The following is a 16,344-nucleotide window of genomic DNA, read 5'->3' on the forward strand; positions in this document are numbered from 1 at the left end:
TACACTTTTTATGGCAGTGTAGCAGAACACGATATAGTGAACTATATTCCATTTTCAGACTCCTTTCACATGACTGAACAGAAGGGAAAAGGATTATTTTTAATATGACAAAGGTTTAACATGTGGGTTCCTGCACATAAATGTACTCTATAAGCATTAATTTATCAACTTCTGCCAAACTGCAGTGGTTCCTTCAGGCTCTGTAACTGGCTCACACTAGCACAACCGGTTTTAGCTGCATCTGCAGATACCTTTCTGCTCCCACAAGTATTGATTCTTTGAAAGGACATCTCTACCTGTTTTACTGAAATTAGTTTTCATTCATCTAGTTCATGCATTTTTTCTAGTGAGTGCATGCATGTCTGTGTGTGTGTGTGTGTGTGTTGTGTGCGTGCGTGCCCTTATGCATACTCATATTCAGATATTTTAAAACTGGTCCATAATCTATTGGACTACCCCTGGAGAAGATTGCCCAGTGTGATCTATGAGGATTCCTGCAGCGGTAATCCCTGCTACAATTGCTGTTGTATATTTGGACATATTTTTAGCATGTGGCTACTTATGATTGGTCAGCAGCAGCCAAGCTCAGTTTAAACAGTAACTATGACAGCCAAGGTCAAATTGAAGGAACAGTGCGGCAAGAGAGAATTCTGGCTCAGAGAGACTCATTTTCAGAGAGACATGCTGGCATTCACAGTGAGATTAACTTTGCTGCAAAACAAAATTACCAATGGGTGTAATTTAAGAAATGTTGTATCTTAAACCTCTAAGGTTAAGAAACATTGAACCTCTAGAGACTCTAATTCTCTCTCTCTCTCTCTCTCTCTCTCTCTCTCTCTCTTTGTCATAATCACATAATTGCAATATATAAGTAATTCTCGTGTTTTGTGAATAAATCTGTTTATCATCTTTACCCACATGAAAATTTGGTAAACAGCATCGCTTAATAAAGTTAAATGGCTAAATGCTAAGTAATGTTAAATTTTAGAGCACGTAGATTTTGATGCTATCATGCTTCAGTATCGAATTTTCTGTTCCTTATAATTATGATACTTCATACATAATAGTTTTACTGATTTGGCCTTTAGAGACAAGCTGGTGCAGGATTACAGTAAAGGGACCAGCCTATACCATTGCTTAGCAACTGCTGTCTGAGGCTATGCCAGCTTGTACACAGCCCATCTTCTATCTCAGTGCCTCAGAAGCTGATCCACTGATCCATGAGAGAGAGAGATGGAAAGTATGTGTGTGTGTGTGTGTGTGTGTGTGTGTGTGTGTGATAGAGAAAGGGAGAGAGAGACATCACTGTTTGAGCTCCTCCAGATATCTTTTTTAAGGTTCCACATTTTATTCAACAGTAGCCATTGCAGAATTTTACATTCAGCAATAAGTTTGCTCTCAGCCTGTTGTCCGCTGGCTTGTCGCAGGTCTTTGTTCTTCTGTGGGAAGTGATGCTTCCATATTACTCATTCACATGGCACATTCCCGTACTGCCTGTGCTGACACGTGTTCCCCTAGGGCCTGTACATGTCTACGAGTGCATGCACAGCCCGCCTCTAGATCATGCCTGCCAGCCACGGGGGGAGGAACAGGCCGATGGTGCCCAGAAGACACACAATGATGAACATCCACAGGAAGATTCGGTCAATCACCATGGCAACATACTTCCAGTCTTCTTTAACCTGTATCAAAAATCAGACAAAAAAAGACATCAAAAAAAGACATGATAGACAAGTTGCTTTGCTACATTATAGTTCTCTGACGTCTAGAAAACAATACACACACTCAAACTGAATCAGAGAATAGCTAATCATTCACTATTCATATTGGTGATTACCTGTATGCAACTATACTTACACTGAAATCTGCATCCTCTGCCCTCAAGTGGTCTGCAATGTAGTGAACTCCCTCCAGCGCCCGCATGATGCTGGGAGACAGAGGGAATCTCTGGTCATCTGACTGCGGGCTGTCATCTAGAGCGGCCCGCTTGGTATGGTTCACTCTGCCCCCCAGCTGTCTGGGAACAGGCCCTGGGGACATACCCTGCACTGGAGGTGGGGTGGAGCCAGGTGGCCGAGGAGAAGGAGGGCGGAAGGAGAGGGAGAAAGCTGAAGAGAGCGGGAACAGCTCCAGGTCCTCGTAGTAGTGGCAGAGACGCGCCTCCTCCCCTTGCACCTCACCCCTGATCCAGCTGGCTGAAGTGCTGAGGCAGGGGCCAGCGTGCATCCTTGGCATCCTGGGTGTTCTGGGCTTTCCGGTCCCCCATGGGCCCTTACCTCGCTGCTCCTGCTGCTGCTGTTGGCGGAGGAGCAGAAGACGCTGACGTCTCCGACCGTCAGGCACTGGCCTACGCATGAAGAGCCAGCGGGGGATGAGGTCGAGGAAGACGGCATGTACCCAGCGCGGCATCTCATGTGTGCCGGGTGAGCGGTGGTGCACGTTCAGCACGAACACTGTGATGATGATGGAGAGCGTGACGAAGATCATGGTGAAGAGCAGGTACTCGCCGATCAGCGGTATGACCAGCGATGTGGACGGGATGATTTCGGTGATGAGCAGCAGGAAGACAGTGAGCGAGAGCAGGACGGAGATGCAGAGCGTGATCTTCTCGCCACAGTCTGATGGCAGGTAGAAGACCAGTACAGTCAGGCAAGAGATGAGCAGGCACGGGATGATCAGGTTGATGGTGTAGAAGAGCGGTAGACGGTGGATGATGAAGAAGTAGGTGATATCAGGGTAGATCTCGTGGCAGCAGTCATACTTCTTGGTGTTGTAGGTGCCCACAGCGTTGACGATCGCCCACTCACCGCTCTCCCAGTAGTCCTTGAGGTCCACTGTGGTCTCCAGGCGCTCCAGGTCGATCTTGGCTTTGTCATATGTCCAAGAGCCAAACTTCATCTTGCAGTTCTGCTGGTCGAAGGGGAAGAATGTGACATCGATGCTGCAGGAGCTCTTGTAGATGGCTGGAGGAACCCAGCGCACTTTGCCCGTGTAAAAGAGGTGAGCTTTGGTCATATGTGTCACAGCAAACTCCCCATCTGCACTGAGAAGGAAAGACATAGGAAACATATCACAGTATAAATGGGAAAAGAATTATATGAAATATATACCTAATCATGACTTTTTAGAATGTTCTAAGCTTTGTGCAGTTCCAAAATGCTGTTTTGAATAATAAATAATAATTTTACTTCATATTTCAAATCATAAATTAGAGATCTTGATGTTTCAAGCAATCTTCATAGTTTCTTGCTAATCCCATTAAAATTCGATTAATACAATGACTATTAATACAAAGGTAGAGCCAAAAAAGGAAAAAATTAGAGCTGCCCTAATCTGTGTTATTGTGTTAATAAACACGCAGATCCTCACAAGACATAATGGCTTTTTAATTCAGTGCACTTAGAGCAACTAAAATAAAAATCACACTTCTGATCATATGAGTTCAAGGTAGTGACAATGGTTAAGCATTATCCGGAACTGCGAAAACACATAGGTGACAATTTAGAGGCAAACCATTAAGGATTCATTTTCCATCTGGTCTACTTACAGCTATTATTAATGCAATGAAAGTATCTACATATTGCTAGTTCCAAAAAAGGTTACACAAGTTCAAGGACCATTTGTGCAGTGAAGCTGTACTACCACTAAATAACTGCAGGTGGTGTTCTTTCAATATGTTGTTAAAGACTGCTTCTGAGAGACAGTAATATATGTGGCATTGTATTACACTGGTGACACTATAGCAGATAACCTCATCTCACCTCTGAGTTAGTTAGCTCAGCGCTTTTAATGTTCCACACAGCATTTGCAGTTATCATCCATTTATTTTAAATAAATGACTCTGTGAAAGTAAATTCCTCACCGAGGTTTTTTTTTTGTGTGTGTGTGTGTGTGTGTGTTTGTGTGTGTGTGTGCGCGCATGCATGCATGTCTGTGCGTGATTAGGTTATTACTCACTTGTTGTACAGCACAATGTCTGGAACCCAAATAAGTTCTGATGGCACCCTGATGGAAGTCACGTTGTCATAATCAGATGGCTTCCAGCGCAACTTGTAATCATTCCATTCCTGAAATGGGAGATGTAAGAGGTAATTATTTTAATACGTTTATTATTATTTTAGCACTGCATATATTTTTCCTGATTTTGTACTTGATCATATCTGAACAGGAGGGAAATTTGAGCTTCAGTCCAATCTCTTAATTGCCACAAACTATACCATTAATAATTAATAATTTAATAATTTACACAAAATGAGACATATTGTTTATGTGCTATATATACACAGAGCTTTAACTACACTCAGGCTAAACCATAACCCTCATTCCAATTTCTACATTTTCATATTAATTCTAATCCTAATTCTAATTTACAGTTACTCTCCATATACTCTATAATTCCAAAGAAGGCATCTGGCAGAAAAAAATAACTGGAGGTCAATGGAGGTATCATTTATACATTTAATCAGATATGTTGAAAAGTATTCCTTGGTCCTAGCTGGCCCAAAGAGTTGGCAGAGTGAAAGGTTGTGACTGTTTGAGAGAATGCTTGTCTTACCTGCTTCAACCACACGTTGGTTGTCATCATCTGGTTTTTCTCATCCTACAGAGAAGAGAAGGAGTAGAGAGCCAAGAGCAGGGTGAGGTGAGTTAGGATGCTGGGCCAGCTCCAAGAGGGTTCTTGTGGTAATAGGAGGGTCACAACTAAATAACGACTACAGCAGCCTTTTAAATGTAATATCCTGATGTACCACGTTCAGGCAATGCATGATTCATCAGCACTATTGAGTTAAAGGCCTGGTAATGTGGTTTCTGAGGAAGTAGATGTTGCCATCTCTATCAAATTAACATTTACAAGGAGCCACTGGAAGTTTGTGGCACTTTAAAGAAAATGTGAATTTCTTTGAATTTCTTTCTCTAATCTTTATACTCTTCTAAGTGAATTTAGATGGAGAAACTGTTATTGTAGTTCCAAAAACGACAGGGTACCAATTGCAATTACCAGTTGCAATTGAAGCAGAGGAAATCAAGGGCACTATGTTGAACTGTATAGGTTTCTCATATCTTAAGGGTATTTGGTATGTTTTTGAAGTCTGCTTTCATTGTAAAATTCAGATTACATAAAAATATCAGGTTACACAAACATATTGGTTACAGGAGAGTATATGAAGTCGCACTAATGTCACAGTCATACAGAGCAGACTAAAATGTTTGAGAAATGCAGTAGCAAGAATGATGTATATTAAACACTTATATTTCCTTTCAATATCAGAACTCTTGAGTCAGCAAAGTCTTCTATACTGTGGTGGATTAAACACTGTATGTGCTGTATGGTGTGTTTGCCTCCTTTCTGTTGGACATTGCCTATGCATGTGTGTAGTTTTATCCAAGACATTGATAAAAATCTACAATGTTGTTTGCAGAGTTTAAAAAAATACATACAGTGCCAGTGGCAAAATGTTCATTATTTATTCAGTCATGAGTCTGAAACGAATATTGGTGATAGGATACTGAAAAACCTGTACTTTGAAGGAGCCCTGACTGATAGTCAGCTGACATCTGCACAGTTTGAGCTGTTTGTGTACTCATTATGAGATGGGAGAGGATCGGCATGTAATATGCAGTGGTAAATATTTGTCTGGAGATATATGTGGCCTCTTTCCAACAGTATCTTGGACAGCTACTGCACCGTTGGAAACAAAATGTAAAGATTCTCTGCCGTTCTCTGGCGTTATACATATGTGTAGCCTGTGTATAGATGCCATGGACTGGAAATAACCTGGCTGTGATACTGTCATTGAAAAAAAAAAAAGTGTAATATTAAATTATATATATATATATATATATATATATATATAAAAATTCATTTCAGACCATATATATGTATGTAAATATGATTTAATATTACACTTTTTTTTTTGCAATGACAGTATCACAGCCAGGTTGTTTTATGGGGCATGTGGGAATGCTCAGGGAATAAGCAGTACTCTTCAATACCATGACACTTTATATGTCTTCATGCTTTGACAGTTACCACATCAATGAGCTGGGCTATGGACAAGCCGAACTTAACAATGACCACGTCTGAGGTGTTTGGCACTGGCCGGGACCACTTGTTGTAGCCAATGAAAAGCTTTTTGAAGAGTTCATCCTCAGCATGCGAATGAGTCTTCTCATAACAGGATGCTGCAAATGCAAGAAAGGTCAGTGTAAGAGACATTAGAAGCTCTTAGCAACAGTGCTTCAGACTCAGAGTCTACCGGCGGGAGACTCAATTAGAGTCCACCATGCTGGCACCTCCCACTCATAACCATCCACCCCTGCTGTTCATTCATGGGCACAGTAAGACTGAGATACACACTCACCAACCCTGTTATTATAAACATTTATTTAGCAGAAACACCTCGGCGAGACCATCTGTTGCCATTCACAATAATGTTCACTTTCTGACAACAGGACCCCTACTGATATTGACAAGATATTTGATATTTGGCAACCCAGCAGTGGCACTGACACAGCACAGCAACACCCACAGCTGGGTCTGATACTCATGCCATGGTAACACCCACTGCTCTGCTACTGTCATGTCACTGTTAGAGATATGTTAAGGCTACCACCCAAATAATATCTAGTCAGCTGCGGTCATATAATCAGGAGTGATCAATGAGGTCGAGGGTGGCAGACGAATGTATATGTCAACAGATGAACTACAGTCTAGAATTGTACACCCATAAAATAAATATATATAATAACAAGGTAAAATAGGTGTTTCTAATAAATTGGGTTGTGAGTGTACATGGCCTTGTTTGTAACTGTTTTTTAAGAAGTCTTGCCCCTGTATTATGCATTTCTGAGCCTTTTCCCTATTTTATCCTATTTCTTTGTTTGCCTATTGTTAAATAAATCTAATGATGACCCTGTTGGACTGTTTGTACTGTATAATTATGTCTTTGCCTGCGGTTACACTATCTGCCTGTTTTTTAATCCCTGCTACATGCACTGATGGTGATCCCTGGATTATCCCCTCTTTCTCTGCACATACAACCTCCTGCCTGTATCTGACATCTCTTACTGCTTGTGAAAAAAGCCTAAGAAATATACACTTGGTCTGGCCTTAGAATTTTAAATCAAGTGCATGGTATGTTCACCTGCTTTGTGAACATTTTTCACTGACATTCATCTAGGGTCCATGGAAGAAGTCATTTACGGGTGATTAGATCAGTGGTGTGTAGGCTTTGAAAACACACAAGGTTGACGACATTTCCACATCATCTTAACAGATTAATATTACTTACACTTTTTCCACACTCACCTCATCTGTCAATTAAATGATAAGAAATGCTCATTTCCTCTGCAAGGAATGTGAGTAACGTTTAGGCACGATAAAGCATGTGACATTAATCCGTCTGGCGAGTTTAAATTTCCCTTTGAATGAGTCTACAGAATTTACCCTCTTGATAAAAAGTTTGGATTTGGATCTATCTTTCCCAGAGGAATGTGACTTCTGTCTTCATTGAATTTATGGTGGCAGTAGTGCATTAAGAGCTCCGGTGATATATCTGCATACACAGAGCAAATACACAGGACCTGTATTTGAGGAATTGCTCTAAACACCCACAATGATGTCATTACCTCAAGCCTGTCAGCTAGATGGTCAGGCCCATGTCAAATATGTCCTCTATAATGGTTTTCCCTTTTTTTATTTTTGTGGAAAGATATTTATCACATATTTAGTGATTATTTTGCTTTTGATGGGGGATGAAGTAGGGTCAGGTTCCTGTTATACTTGTGCACCTTGGACATATAGCCTCTCTTCTAAACCTAACAACCTCTCACTGGAAGGAGGTGAAACGTCTGGTAACCACCTTGCCAAATTCAGGCATCAGCCCAGCGCTGCACAGATGTGAGCAATGAGCCCTGCGTATTGCGCCTGCCCGCATCACTTGCGAGGCCGACCATATTGGGCGCTCTGGCATGGCTGAAATGACTTTCGCAATGTAGTGATTTGCTGTCTTTTCTGGAGCTGAGATGCCTTACGTTATTGATGGCTTCTCTATTATCGCGCAGTAAATGAATCTCTGGGATAGTAGGTGCATGTTATTAGCAAATGAGATTTACGGTCCGAACCCAGGAGGACAGGCGATGTGGAGAAATATCACAAGAACCTCTCGTTTTGGCACTGCGCTAAACACGCGCTAAACATGCGCTAAACACGTTTGAGCCTCACTTTTTGGACACTTCTGTTTAATTTTGATAAAATTGGTAAGTTCAGGCCTTCCATCGTTTTTAAGTAAATCCACGATAATCGAACTTTAGCGATGAAATTATGATAAATCAAACACATCATTACATAAATTAAAATACATTTGTAGCATGCACAAATTTAAAAGTGAGCAACAACAACAATAATAATGCTAATAATAATCAACAGGTTTTAGAGCATTTGTTTTTCCTTACACTTCATTTGCGTACTATGCGATCAGTGGGAAAAGCGATGAGGCCTTCAGGTCTACACGCACTGCGATCAGGCGGCCTGCTGTAGCTCACGTTTCAGTAATGCGCGCTCCGCAGTTGGTCGGTCGCAGCGCGCGTCTGTTCCCCAGTGTATGAACACCATAGGCGACCAAGTGGAGGGATTTACTGGGGTTACATCAAAGCCACATCAGGGGAGACCCGAAATTTTGAGTGAGAACATAGTGTTTATTGTTTTATGCCGATTCTCGCGTACGCGTGACAAGAAGCATCCACCAAATAAGTTACTTTAAGACAAAGTATCTATTTTAAGACAAAGAACCAAGCCTCATCTATTAAGCCGTCAGGTAGGCCCTAATAGACCCAACTGAGTGCCATAAAATAATAGTGCTTATGGAAGGTGTAGGGTAGAGCTGAGTAATGCCCAAGGGTTCAGCGCTCCTGCAGACTTCCAGCACCCGCTGTGTTAAAAGGTTGTGGATGTTGTTAGATTTTTTTTTATCATTTGTTTGTTTGTTTATTTTTCCTATTCACACTTGCCCATTACACCATTTTATTAAAAACAAAACTGTAAAATACATTGTGCTGTTCGGTATTTGTTTACCCCTTTACTCTGTAGCAAATGTATTTTATAATTTAAGACATTTCATGACTTTTAAACAGGCTTCATACAGGCTCACTAATACAAAACGTCAAGCAAAATCTACAGGGACTTACTTGACTCACACAGGATGATAAACAGAAGAGTTGTCCTCAACGAAAACAAGTGAATCACAATGCGCTCCATAATCATTTCAGATTCAGCTTTCCAAGTCTGGCATCTGCGTTTGCCCTCGTCCATGCTGCCAGGTAAACTTTTCTTCCGTTGTCATTTTTTATGTCGTTATCGTTTTGCGGAATATTTGCGACTCGGTTTTTATGTGGCTTTGGGGAGTCAAATAGATATCTTATTCCTGCCGTGAATTACACGCTCGCATTCAGAAGCCAAAGGTAGTTGCTACTTATTTGTTAAAAGTATGTCGCCGTCCTGAGCGAAAACTGACGCTGCATTTTAGTTATCACACGGATCCAAAGTTCTTCCATGTTATTTTGTCTATGCCCTAACGGCACTCTTCCGTCTGTAAACGCCGCGTAGACACATTCGAAGGCTTGCGCACCTGTTCACCGGTTCACCTTATAAGCCATCGTTACATGTCAAATTACAGAGTAATTTCAATATCCCAGAAAGACATAAATACCGAAGTTTTTCCATGTCAATTTAAAAGTTTTGGAATAAACTGCTTCAGCATTTATCACCACGCTGGATGCGTGTCTTCGGTCTCCGGTCTCCCAACTGACCATCCTTTCGCGCAATCTGTCCATCCAAAGTGATGTCAGGAAAAGAAGGAGGGGCCTTGATGCGAATTTTATGATCAAGGGAGTTCCCCGATTGACTGTGGTCGCCATATCAACTCTAACAAATAAAATATTTTTTAATGTGACAATGTATTTATTTGAGCGTGCACCATGCGTGTTAAGCAAAGTGTGTATTAACTATTAAAAAATAAACGTGTCAGTAACTTCAGGCTTTTAATTAAAAAAAAAAAAATCTGAAATCATATAAAACTCGTATGAAATTTTCCGTCAGGCTCCAAACAACAAAAAACGACGGTTAGACTTTGAGTTGCTGTTGCTACATATCGCAGGCAGGGGGCATGCCAACAGAACTATAGACCAAATAGACCAAAATGATTGGATATTTAAACTTGTGATTTTTAAATGTTGTGTTTTTATCTGTTTGGGACTGTTGACAAACGTATTGAGAGAATGCCATGGTGTTGGTTACACGCGGAATGTTAACCTAAACTAACGTGTCCATGATGAAAATGAAATATAGGCCACACACACACACACACACACACACACACACACACACACACACATATATATATATATATATATATATATATATATATATATATATATATATATATATATATATATATATATATATATATATATATATATACACACACACACACACACACACACACACACACACACATTTATATAGGCTACTGTTGCGACATTTAGACCATATTTATTTTAAATAATGTAATAACAGCAATTAAATTAGCAATTTATTCAGTATATCTTCATATGTCATATTTTACACATTGTTTTAATATGTCTGTTATGATTAATAAGTAGTGGGAGTTAAACCATTCTCATTTGGTAAAGATGAGACTCCTTTCAGCCTTGGCCTCCAGATGAGGCTCCGTTTATTTTTGTGTGACATCACCGTCATTTACCATTTTTCCACTACAACTCTAACTTACATGTATCCCTGCTGACTGAGCGGACCTAGCCGTCTGCTCTCCATCTGAACCCTAGCACCAAGACAGCCAGACCATAACACTCCGCTAACTTCCTGAAATTGGAGAGAAAATGCACTGAACGTCACTTCGTTGCCAAGAGCGCCCCTCCCCCCATTATAATTCATAGACGTAAAAAAAAGGAAACGGTCAAAACCAGGACCTTTTATGAAATCAGTCAATCATCCCTGTAATAAGCTTTCTGGACAAGTGTAACTCTAGTACCGTTGCACAACACAATATCGAATTATCTTTCTACGTGTCCCTTGCCTCCAAATAAATCTGACTTGTAAAAACATTGCGATGATGTTTTTTTCATCTGAACTGGCAATCCTCCCACTGAAGGGTTTAGGGCTTTTTAGTGAAGGACTCTTGTGGTCTTTCTCAGCTGCTTTGTTAGCGCCATGTGCAGCGTCCGCGAGGAGATCTCCAGTCGGCTGGCGATGTCTGCTGTCGCTCGCAGCATCTGTTCAAAGGCTAGAGACCCTTCTTTGATTCTTAGAGAGGGACACAAAGCAAAGAAGCAGCATCAGAGCAAGGCAGAGAAAAAAAAAAAAGGAAAATAAAGAAAAGAACTGGGTATGAGCAGAGGGGGGCCCAACTCAGCTCTGAACAACCCACAATTTGAGGGCCAGTAAGGAGATACAGTCAACATTCCTTCCCACTGTCCATGCTGATGATGGCAAACCCAGAAGCCACAGTCAAGGCAAAATGGCAATGGGTTGTCTGGGGCTTTCTGGCTTTGTATTTGTCAGGTTCTTTTGTTTTATAATTTAATTGCAATTGACATTAAGACTTTTTAAAAATTTCTAATAACAGCTTAAAGTGGTACAGCTTTTTCCTATAGATTCTTAGGAAACTACAAAGCTAAATTGTAACCCCTTAGTTATTTTTGCTGAATTTATAAAAAAATCTTACGTTTACTTTTTGTAGGTCTTCTATGTTGTTACATTTTTAAAAGAGAAGGTGTGTGAATTTAGTTCTCTCCTATATTAGTACTACACCTTCAAGAATCTGCTTACTTCTGAATTCCAGCCTGGGCATTTAGGAAGTCTCCCTCCAGCTGGTTCTCCAGCTCCTCTGCTGCTTTCTTCATTACCCCCTCACTGCTGGCATGATCCTCCCTTATCCCGGCAATGTTCTCCTGGATAACCTCCTGATAGCTATGCTCGCCCATCTCTGCTCCGACAAATTGGACCAGATTCTCCACCACTGCCTGGTTCCCATGCTGGAGGGCTTTTAGATAAGCCACTTCTTCCCTGGCTGCCCTTAATCGCCTGTACATAGCCTGGTTGGTCTGGAAGTACACAGAGCAGTCATCTGTGGTGGTCTCTGGGATGAGTTGGAAAAGCGGCTTGGTCCAGTATGTGTTCCCAAACCAGGCTGGATCATCCTCGGCAGTATGCAGAACAGGAGTCGAAACATTGAACACAGCCTCCAGCACGCTGCCTGAACCCCAGTCTTCTGTGTCACCACTCTGGCACTGGACCGGCATCAGCAAGGTTATGAATAGCGTTGCAGCCAGAGCCCAGCACTGCCCCATACTGGCCTAGGAAGGAGAATAAGTTTACTGCCTGTGACCTTTCTAACCTGTAAGCAGAAGGAGTAAAGAATGCGACCCCAGGAAGTGAAAGATATAAGGCTTTTAGATCAAAGCTGGCGCATGTCCTCTTGGAATAATCAATGTTCAATTGCCAAGACATGACCTCACCACAGAAAAAAAATAAAAAGGGACTCTTAACAAATGAAGTCTAGCTTGAGGTTCCAGAAGAACCATAAGATTTCTAAATGTTTTCTGAACAAAGCACAAACCGAAAAATAATCCAACTATAGTTGGTGAAAAACACCATCTGCATAACATTAAGAACATAAAACCCACATTTATATCTGCTGCCACAGTTAACAGATTCATGAAAACATGACTTCACATTTGCTACAACGTTTGCTGCTTTCAGTCATGCCACCAACCATGACATCTGTCATGGTGTTGTCAGCACTATGACCTACTACCTGTCAACAGCTGTCTGTTTAATGTCTGAGCCTGGCCTCCGCTCATACAGCCTGGAGGCTGCACTCTAGATGAAGTAACCTTTATCTCATTACATTGCTCTTGGAATGGATGCAAGAAGAATGACATTTTCTATGAGTGGAAAACACACAAGATCCACTGAATCTTAAGGATTACCACGTTCCCTTGAGCCTGAAAAAAAACCCAGTGTCTTGTGTTGTAACACCTTGTGAGAGGTCAAAAATGGAAGTAAGTAAGATATATCTGTAAAACTATGTTTAGTGTTGCGCCTGCCATCTGCGTAGTGAGTGTTAAATGAAACAGTTCATTTTTACAAGCTTTTCCAGAGCATGTGGTAGTTTGGCTGCTGGTATGCGCACTGAGCACATTTGTATATGTGAAGGTCTTGAGGTGCAGTGTGAGAAAGCTTTAAGGGAGAACTGTTTATGTAGTCCTCCATGTCCAGGGACAAAAGAGAGCTTACTCTCAGAATAGACTGCAATGATATAGTCTGAGTAACACAGCTGGATAATCTTTGCTGATTCCTTCACAAAAGGTCAATTTCCTTGGAATTACAAGTTGAGTTCGGTGGACATAAAAACCTAGACTCAGATTTAGGGTGGCTGTTTAAGGCTCCTGCAAATCCTGTCCACAAAGCCCTGATACATGTTCTTGACTCTAATCTTAGGTTTTTCGCTAGCGACATTAAACCGTCCACGCCAGCGGGGCGATCTTTCAAACTTTGGTAATTACATGTCAGTTTGTGCAAGATACCACAGTAAATATGACTACATATGCCAGCTGTGATTAATACCTTGACATTTATGTTTGATTTACAAAGCAAATGAATCTTTTGGTGATTTATAGAAAGTACTCCAGTCATAATGGCTTATTGGTTCAATGTAGAGTCTTGTGAAGCCCCAGCAGCACCTTATTACGACACGCTCCTATACTCCTTCACACACTCCTTTATTAGCATCTTGTCTACTGCAGAGTGTCTCAGCGCTCAGCAGCCTTGTGGGAGCTTGTCTGAAATGTGATAGCAGTTTTTGAGTGAACAGACAGACTCAGCAACTCTTTCTCACCACTTCTGCATTTTTGTGCATTTCTCGGTTTGTGGTCAGGATGAACTCTACTGGCTAATTGGGGGGGGAACACACTGCCTGCTCACTGTTCAGTGCCCCCATTTTCCCCATTCTCATGACTGCTGCAAGGTTTCATTTAGCCTTTCTTGTCATAATGACATAGCCTCTTTAAGTTTCAGGAAATCCATTGTGTGAAATAAATCCCCTGCCTTCCAGGAGGCAGTCTTCGGATTTAAAGCCCTGGCTCAGCCTTTAGTGCTTTCATGTATGGAAAGCGTTACTGCTGCTCACTGCTGCCTGTTCATGATTAGCAGGACGTGTGAGCTCAGATGCATTACAAAAAACAGAAGAAGCTATAGAAAACACAGCCCTTTGAACCTCTCCCATGCACAAGCTGCTGCCAACCCCCCCCCCCCCCCAAAAGGGCAATTTGTTGTTCATGTATGTTGTTGATTGACATTTTCACTGTGGAAGGCAGACCACATTGGTAACCCAGCAGACTGACCGTAATGAAAGTCTTTTCAGACCGCAAAGATGAGACGAGTGATTTATTTCTTATTTACTCGCAGCTTAATAATGAGGAGCTGGAAATGCACAGATCCTTTTCCTGCCCTGGAACTAGAAAACTTCTAAAGCGTCTTAATGAGAATTCCAAAATATAGTGTTACAAGTAGTGCACTAAAATGTCCTAGACACTGAAGGTGTAATTTTAGGGAATGTGTCATATTTCATTGTTAAGCAGAAGAAGATGAAAATGCAATGAGGTTTCTGTTGTGTCTTTGTGGACTTTGTGCTTTTGTTGTGCCTTTCTGGTCAGTACATTATGCATCATCAAAGGTTCACAGAACATGGACTTGCTTGGTGTGTCACATCTTCCAGAACCATTTAAAGTGAATTTGTGTCATAAGCATACTGCTCACATTAGCATTTGAGAATGAACAATGGCCAAAATGTTTTGAATATGATTAGCTGTTTCATCATAGGTGGGGCTGCCAAGATGGCAAAATTATATAAGATTTAACAAAGGAGAGAAATAATTTATTTGGTCATTTAAATTTCTTATTTTGTGCCACAAAAGAGCATCCAGTTCTGCTGACCTTTAAATGACAGAGCAGTTCAAAACAGCTGAAAGGCTTTCACTGGTAAAACCTGTGTCCATGTCTGCATGCAAAAAGAAGGCCACTATTAGACTCGTGTATTTATTGCAAGGCAATGTTGCTAGTTTTCTTTGCACAATGAAAGTAACCACGAAGGTAAAAGAGAGCATCTTAACTACACGGTTCATACTGAGTGCCGGAGTTACAGTGGGTTTTTGACAGGGACTCTGGAACACTTCTCTGCCTAATGCATGGCAGCACTTTCCAGCTTCTGGCTCAATTTCTGCTGACTAGCGAATAGAGAAGGTAAGCCATTAGCATTTCGGTCTTTCTCAAGTGGACCTCTTAGGTGTGTATCCCCCCATATATGTTACACCTTTAACATATCATATAGGTGTTATGACAGCTCAGCCCCTGGCTATGTAACTTGAGTGACTGGCTCCATGTCTAAAGACCGTCACCTCTCACCCGCTGTATGTGAAAATAGAACCCTAAAGAGAATAAATAAATGATGACCAGAACATCATTGAATACTATTGGAAAATTTTGTTTGATTATTCCCTATAGGCAAAATATCTAATATGACAATTTCCATCAAAAGGTTTTTTTTTGTCTTTTTCATACAGCAACTATAATACCTCAGTCTTTCTCCTCAAAGAGATGCTAAAGCAAGAAACACAAAAGCTTGACTCACCAAAATCCTACAGCCTCTAAGACAAGGTGAACTTTCCCGTGTGTTCAAAATGCTAAAATCCTCAAGCTGCCATTCAGAGACTGGGAGGTGGAACACAATCAGTCTGTCTCCAACTTCATTGCTTTCACTCCAACAGTAATGTCTCAGGGGTAGGCTGGAGAACTCCAAAGGCTGGGCCCCTGTCTGGTAACTACTGGAAGGGGAGGGATCATTTGCAAAAGAGTAGAAACTCAAACTTTTCTTTCTTTTGCGGTTAAGAGAGAGAGGTAGTGAGGGAGAGAGAGCAGAGGGCGAGAGAAAACAGAGAGAGAAAGAGAAGGAAAGTAAGTGGAAGGGGGGGAATAATCTAGATCACATCTGTGCTGTGCTTTCTAATGAACAGTGAGAGTTAGTGGACCAAGGGAAAAGCCTCTTTATGACCCTTCCAGATTTTTCCTCAACAGCTGCAAATTAAAGTAGTCCCAACGAACATGAAATTCAATAAATTAGGTTATCAATGGTAAAGATCAACACAATCTTCCATTACCATTTATAAATGCATATATCTACATAATCCTGCCTATTGCCTTTCATAAATGTGATTTCTGTTTTAATTAAAGTGTGCTTTACTTATGGGTAAAACATAACTGCCAGAAAA

The 16,344-nt window shown here is 41.2% G+C and overlaps 2 protein-coding genes across 3 annotated transcripts; both read right to left on the reverse strand.

Moving 5' to 3' along the window:
* Positions 1-74: 74 nt before the first annotated feature.
* chrna2b (cholinergic receptor, nicotinic, alpha 2b (neuronal)) lies at positions 75-9,797 on the reverse strand. Of its 2 annotated transcripts, XM_035524429.1 has the most exons (7): positions 9,187-9,797; positions 6,032-6,183; positions 4,556-4,600; positions 3,958-4,067; positions 2,043-3,043; positions 1,858-1,927; positions 1,593-1,682 (listed from the first exon to the last, which is right to left on the reverse strand). In XM_035524429.1, exons 1-6 carry the CDS (start codon positions 9,308-9,310, stop codon positions 1,881-1,883), a joined length of 1,479 nt encoding a protein of 492 aa, XP_035380322.1. In that variant the 5' UTR covers positions 9,311-9,797; the 3' UTR covers positions 1,593-1,682; positions 1,858-1,880. The 2 variants fall into 2 exon arrangements, with proteins under 2 accessions (XP_035380321.1, XP_035380322.1); XM_035524428.1 differs by having other exon boundaries at positions 75-1,682; positions 1,858-3,043.
* Positions 9,798-10,554: 757 nt separating this feature from the next.
* On the reverse strand, positions 10,555-15,848 carry si:ch211-142k18.1. The gene is made up of 3 exons (XM_027002993.2): positions 15,708-15,848; positions 11,846-12,372; positions 10,555-11,320 (listed from the first exon to the last, which is right to left on the reverse strand). The coding sequence occupies exons 2-3, from the start codon at positions 12,364-12,366 to the stop codon at positions 11,182-11,184; spliced, it is 660 nt and encodes a 219-aa protein (XP_026858794.2). The 5' UTR covers positions 12,367-12,372; positions 15,708-15,848; the 3' UTR covers positions 10,555-11,181.
* Positions 15,849-16,344: the final 496 nt, after the last annotated feature.

Source organism: Electrophorus electricus, chromosome 3 (assembly GCF_013358815.1).
Source record: "Electrophorus electricus isolate fEleEle1 chromosome 3, fEleEle1.pri, whole genome shotgun sequence".
Classification (NCBI taxonomy): Eukaryota; Metazoa; Chordata; class Actinopteri; order Gymnotiformes; family Gymnotidae; genus Electrophorus; species Electrophorus electricus.

What these genes read in the sequence shown, in the direction of transcription:
- chrna2b (XM_035524428.1), bottom strand. Translation starts at nt 9,310, where the DNA reads ATGGACGAGGGCAAACGCAGATGCCAGACTTGGAAAGCTGAATCTGAA. An exon ending in CCAACGTGTGGTTGAAGCAG is followed by an intron (nt 4,068 to 4,555) that starts GTAAGACAAGCA and finishes CTCCCATTTCAG; the next exon opens with GAATGGAATGATTACAAGTT. An exon ending in CAGAGGATGCAGATTTCAGT is followed by an intron (nt 1,683 to 1,857) that starts GTAAGTATAGTT and finishes TTTTTGATACAG; the next exon opens with GTTAAAGAAGACTGGAAGTA.
- si:ch211-142k18.1 (XM_027002993.2), bottom strand. Translation starts at nt 12,366, where the DNA reads ATGGGGCAGTGCTGGGCTCTGGCTGCAACGCTATTCATAACCTTGCTG. An exon ending in GCCCAGGCTGGAATTCAGAA is followed by an intron (nt 11,321 to 11,845) that starts GTAAGCAGATTC and finishes TCCCTCTCTAAG; the next exon opens with AATCAAAGAAGGGTCTCTAG.